General features: G+C 38.3%; 1 protein-coding gene across 4 annotated transcripts; it reads left to right on the forward strand.

The window, feature by feature from the left end:
• Positions 1-210: 210 nt before the first annotated feature.
• Positions 211-3993, forward strand: LOC149172891 (SAGA-associated factor-like protein). Of its 4 annotated transcripts, none has more exons than XR_016259097.1 (4): positions 211-821; positions 938-1258; positions 1373-1726; positions 2935-3078. XR_016259097.1 is itself a non-coding variant. In XM_089424459.1 (4 exons), exons 1-3 carry the CDS (start codon positions 801-803, stop codon positions 3136-3138), a joined length of 546 nt encoding a protein of 181 aa, XP_089280585.1. In that variant the 5' UTR covers positions 222-800; the 3' UTR covers positions 3139-3162; positions 3312-3993. The 4 variants fall into 4 exon arrangements, 3 of the variants coding, with proteins under 3 accessions (XP_089280585.1, XP_089280586.1, XP_089280584.1); XM_089424459.1 differs by lacking the exon at positions 1373-1726 and adding an exon at positions 3312-3993 and having other exon boundaries at positions 222-821; positions 2935-3162; XM_089424460.1 differs by lacking the exon at positions 1373-1726 and adding an exon at positions 3312-3993 and having other exon boundaries at positions 222-821; positions 941-1258; positions 2935-3156.
• Positions 3994-4323: the final 330 nt, after the last annotated feature.

Consider the following 4323-nt stretch of genomic DNA (forward strand, 5'->3'; position numbering starts at 1 on the left):
TTACAATTATAAATATCATTCAAATAACCTATTTGAATGTGAACTCTTAACCAAAATGTAACATTTTTTTTTTTTCGTTTTATAATAGAAGTATCAAAACGTGTAAGCAAATCTATCTTGCAAGGGTAATGGAAGTATACGCGTAATACAATGAATATACACATTAAAAATATTTTATATTAAAAAGAAACCAAACCTCAGCTAACCTATTATGGATTCTGAAATTATTTATACCTATCTCCCGTCCCGTCCAGAAGGATAGAACTCGTGACCTCTTCCTTGTAAACATAAATCCGACACAGAACTCAGGTTGTTCGGCACCGTAACCACTTTCGAAGTACAGATGAGCTTTTTCTTTTGTTTTGTCTCAAGGTTACAGTGCAAAATTGTTCCAAGCTTACAATGAACTTCAACAGCTCCAAATTCACTTCCTCTTCCTTTCTTGAATATTCTCAAGGTCGGCTGCTCTTAACTCGCCACGTGTAAATTCTTCGCATCTACGACTCTTAGGTTGCCAAGTGTAGCTTTTTTTTTTTACCATCGACGGCTGAAATTTCGTCGTTCTCTCAGAATGCTATGTATGTACAGTATGTTACATTAAACCTTCACGCCATTGGATTGCCTGTTATTCGATTTTTTCTTTCATTCCCCTCCGAATCGGCCCCAATCGATTCCAAATCGTCGTTTGCCGTCTCAGGCCGGGCAAATACATGTCTTGAAAGCCCGGTTTCGACCGTTTCGATCTCGAGATCTCAAGATGTGTTAACCCTAGTCTGCCAGGGTTTGCCTCGCCGGCGTTCATGGCTGCTGAAGATGGCAAGGTAAGAATTACCAAATAAATGAAAAAAATTACATAAACTGCGTCTTGATCTGTTCATTTTTACATATGGGTATCTACCCTTAAATTTGTGCGGACGAATTTATGTTGTCCTCGCAGCAGGAGATGCTGGTGTTTGCAGAGCTTCTCGATTCTGTGATCGTTGATGTGGCCGTGGAGAGCCACCGTGCGGCGCGCTTGGGATTGGATCGCAGGTTCGATAATAAAGAGGAAGAAGAGTTTAGGGCTTCAGTGGAGGCTAGGTCAATGTTAGCAGACCCGAGCAGTAGCAATAGTGGGGAAAATAACAGTAAACATACTGTTGATATATTTGGGCAAACCCATCCTGCCGTGGCCGGTGAGATTTTTAGTTGTATGAACTGTGGGCGACCGATCGTGGCCGGAAGATTTGCCCCCCATCTTGAAAAATGCATGGGAAAGGTTAGATTTCCGTGGACATGTAAATAAGTTTTTTATTTTAATTTTAGACTCTTTCGTTTTTTATGTTAATTTTTTTGAAAATTTATTCAAGTGGGTCCTTTAAATTCCATTCAGCATCACATTCGGACCAAATTCCGATTACGTCCGGCACCACAAGCTGCCCATTTTCCGGGAGGGCGATTAAGGGATAAACCATTATTGACAAGCACTTTCCCCGTTTTCCCTGCAAGATGACCTTAGAAGAGCAGACCATTATTTACAAGCATTTCGTTGGCAAGAAATATGTACCCGAAGTAAGATAAAAGCCTACGTCATGCACCTTCTCCAACGTCTTTTTCCGGTGCCTTGTTGGATTAGTGATACCCAGTTGGTGAGATCGAGTCTTTGGAGAGCCCTGGGTTTTTCAGCTGATTTTAGTTTTGAGTTGCCCTGGGCTTGCGAGATTCCAGCGAGGCCTCGTCAGAAAAGGTGAATTTTACTGGCTAGTTATCCTGTCACAGTGCATTAATGATGGGTATATTAGGTTAAAGACAAGCATATATGCATTCTTTCATGCAATCTTGCTGGGTGCATAACTGATGCTCATTTTTGTTCGATTAAGTTGTCTATGACAGAGGTACTCCTCTGTCAAAATCACTCAGAAACTTGTACCTGCACCTTTGCTTTGTCGTACCTATGGGGAATTGAACACTGTGCCACTGCCTTCACATATTATCAATGATTCCATTGACCAATTTTGGTTGCGAGGTTCCATTGAGCAATTTTGGTTACCATTTTAGGGTTCTCAAAGCCATGGCAACAAAGCTTATCACGTTACTTCTAGGAATTGACTCTAGGAATTGATTCTGGATGGGAGGATAACAATTTCTTTCCACATCCTACCAAAAATAAACCCAATTAACAATCTTATAACCAGGAACCCAATTAACAATCTTATAACCAGCTAAGGGGGTCGGCAAACATCCGTACACATACATTGATTTGGTATCTTGAAATAGTTTCTAGCACTAAAACTCTCCTTATCTAAAGTTTATTCACAGATCAACATGTTTGCATTAGATGTATTTCAACACAAAGCTTTTAAAAATTGAGCATTATAAAACTTTGAGAATTTTTAGATTTATGTCTGTTTTTATGACTTGGAAAGTATAATGACAGTATCTCCATTAGTGCTGATGATATTTTGCTGGTCGGTAAGGTTGCCTTGGACTTGGAGTTCAAAATATCTCAGTTAGCCCATTAGTGAATATATATCCGAGGAATATGAAGACCAAGTTTGGGGGCTATTTCTCCTACATGTGCAATTTTTGTGTTTGCTGGTCCTTTAACAATGCTGTCCCTGTATTGTAGGTTTTGCTTGAGTGTAGTATCATGTTTCACTAGAGTTTGGTTTATTTGTTGAATACCAGGCCTTGGGTTAATGATATGCTTTTTGCTATGAAATGATTTTTTTTTCTGAAATATTCTTGTTTGCCATTGAATTGTTCCTATAAAACATCATACCCAAAAACTGCAATTTTTATGAGACAAGATAATGAAATGAAGAAGGCTCATTTTATTGTGCACGATTGGACGGTTGAAGAATTAAAGTAAATAACAGTTGTTTCGGCTTCCGTGAAGTGACTCATAAATGTAGTTGATGTGGCTAAACTATGTGTCTTACGTGTGAGTTACAGGGTCGGAAGACTCGCCTCAAAGCTACTAGGAATAATACTTCTTTGCAACAGCGTCGTGCCCGCACTAACCCCATTCCATTATACAACACATCCCTGAGTTCAGGTGGAACTTTCAATGCAAACAGGACACCAAACAGGACTTCAGCCACAAACATAGAGGATTTTCAGAAAACAGCAGCAGATTTCACAGGAGGCACTTCTTAAGAAAGAATCAAGGATCATGTAAAGGTTCTAAATCTTTTTTCTCCTTTTTATTTCATTTGTGTTCGTGGAAAGAAAGTTCCTCTGCAAAGCTTATCAACTTCTTGCATTTAAACCAAAATGATTGGCAATAAAGTGCAGGCTTTGAATAACTTTCATTTGTTTTAAACATACAGGTTGCTTGATATGTTTTTGAAAATCATCCAGCCGGTAGTCCATCTCAAGACTTACACCCGGTGGAAAATGGTTTCCAACAATTTTTCTCATCTCAATGTTCTATGGGAAGTGAACCATTGGCATGATAAAGCTATCTATACCCAAATCTTACATTCATTTTTACCATATTCTTTTACAGAATAGCAGATTGTTAAAAATTGGAAGATTGATTATACCTCAAGATCATTCTGCGTGACTTGAGAACTGGACCTAATTGAAATGGCGTGGTAAAGAACCAATGCTGAGGACAGGATAAACACTGAAAATTCCTGTTGCCTTGTTAGAATTGTGGATAATGAGCTGTCCCTCAGATGAGGGAAGAGGCAAACTTCATGTAAACCATGACTAGAAAGCTATGGCCAAGATGTTTTTAATCCTTTTAACTGTTATCAACAGAATGAAGGTACTTCTATAGCCTTGGTAGTGATAACACCTTACGGACGAGGTTCTGGATTCATGTCCTTTGGAACAAGTTGGCTATGGAGCATTTTCTATTAGTTGCCATTGTACGGAAATTGCACACCAGGACAATGGTGTATGGAAGCATATCGACCTAGCTACAACAATAAAATTGCCATACCTTATTAAAAAATTGTACAGTAGAGAATTCAGATGAATTAGTATACCATTATTTCTTTTCTTTATTTTGTCCTTGAGTGTTGCCTTCATTTTACATGAACACCCATTATTCTTGATCATTGGAACAAAATGTTTGGATTGGGCATAGAAAAGAATATTTCTTCGTTCTTTGCTCTCGAACTTGGCATTTTTGGTATACATCATCTCCATTTCTTAATGTAATTTCGAAATAACTCCCCATCCATTTCCATGTTTCTTCGAATTTTGGTTCATGATTATACAAGAAAGTTTGAAACCAGGTTTGGAAATCATTGTGCTTAGTCAATAGACGTTGATATTGTGATTTACTTCTGCTCTTAAAAACAACAGAGTTTTAAGGAAAATAGTTTTATT

The sequence above is a fragment of the Pinus tabuliformis genome, chromosome 4_2 (genome assembly GCF_031772625.1).
Source record: "Pinus tabuliformis cultivar Carrire ecotype Pingquan chromosome 4_2, CPIR1, whole genome shotgun sequence".
Taxonomy (NCBI): Eukaryota; Viridiplantae; Streptophyta; class Pinopsida; order Pinales; family Pinaceae; genus Pinus; species Pinus tabuliformis.

Bases quoted from the DNA above. Each gene is read 5' to 3' on its own strand.
- LOC149172891 (XM_089424459.1), top strand. From the start codon at position 801: ATGGCTGCTGAAGATGGCAAG. The intron at 822-937 runs GTAAGAATTACC...TTGTCCTCGCAG, and splicing joins TGGCTGCTGAAGATGGCAAG to CAGGAGATGCTGGTGTTTGC. The intron at 1,259-2,934 runs GTTAGATTTCCG...TGTGAGTTACAG, and splicing joins TTGAAAAATGCATGGGAAAG to GGTCGGAAGACTCGCCTCAA.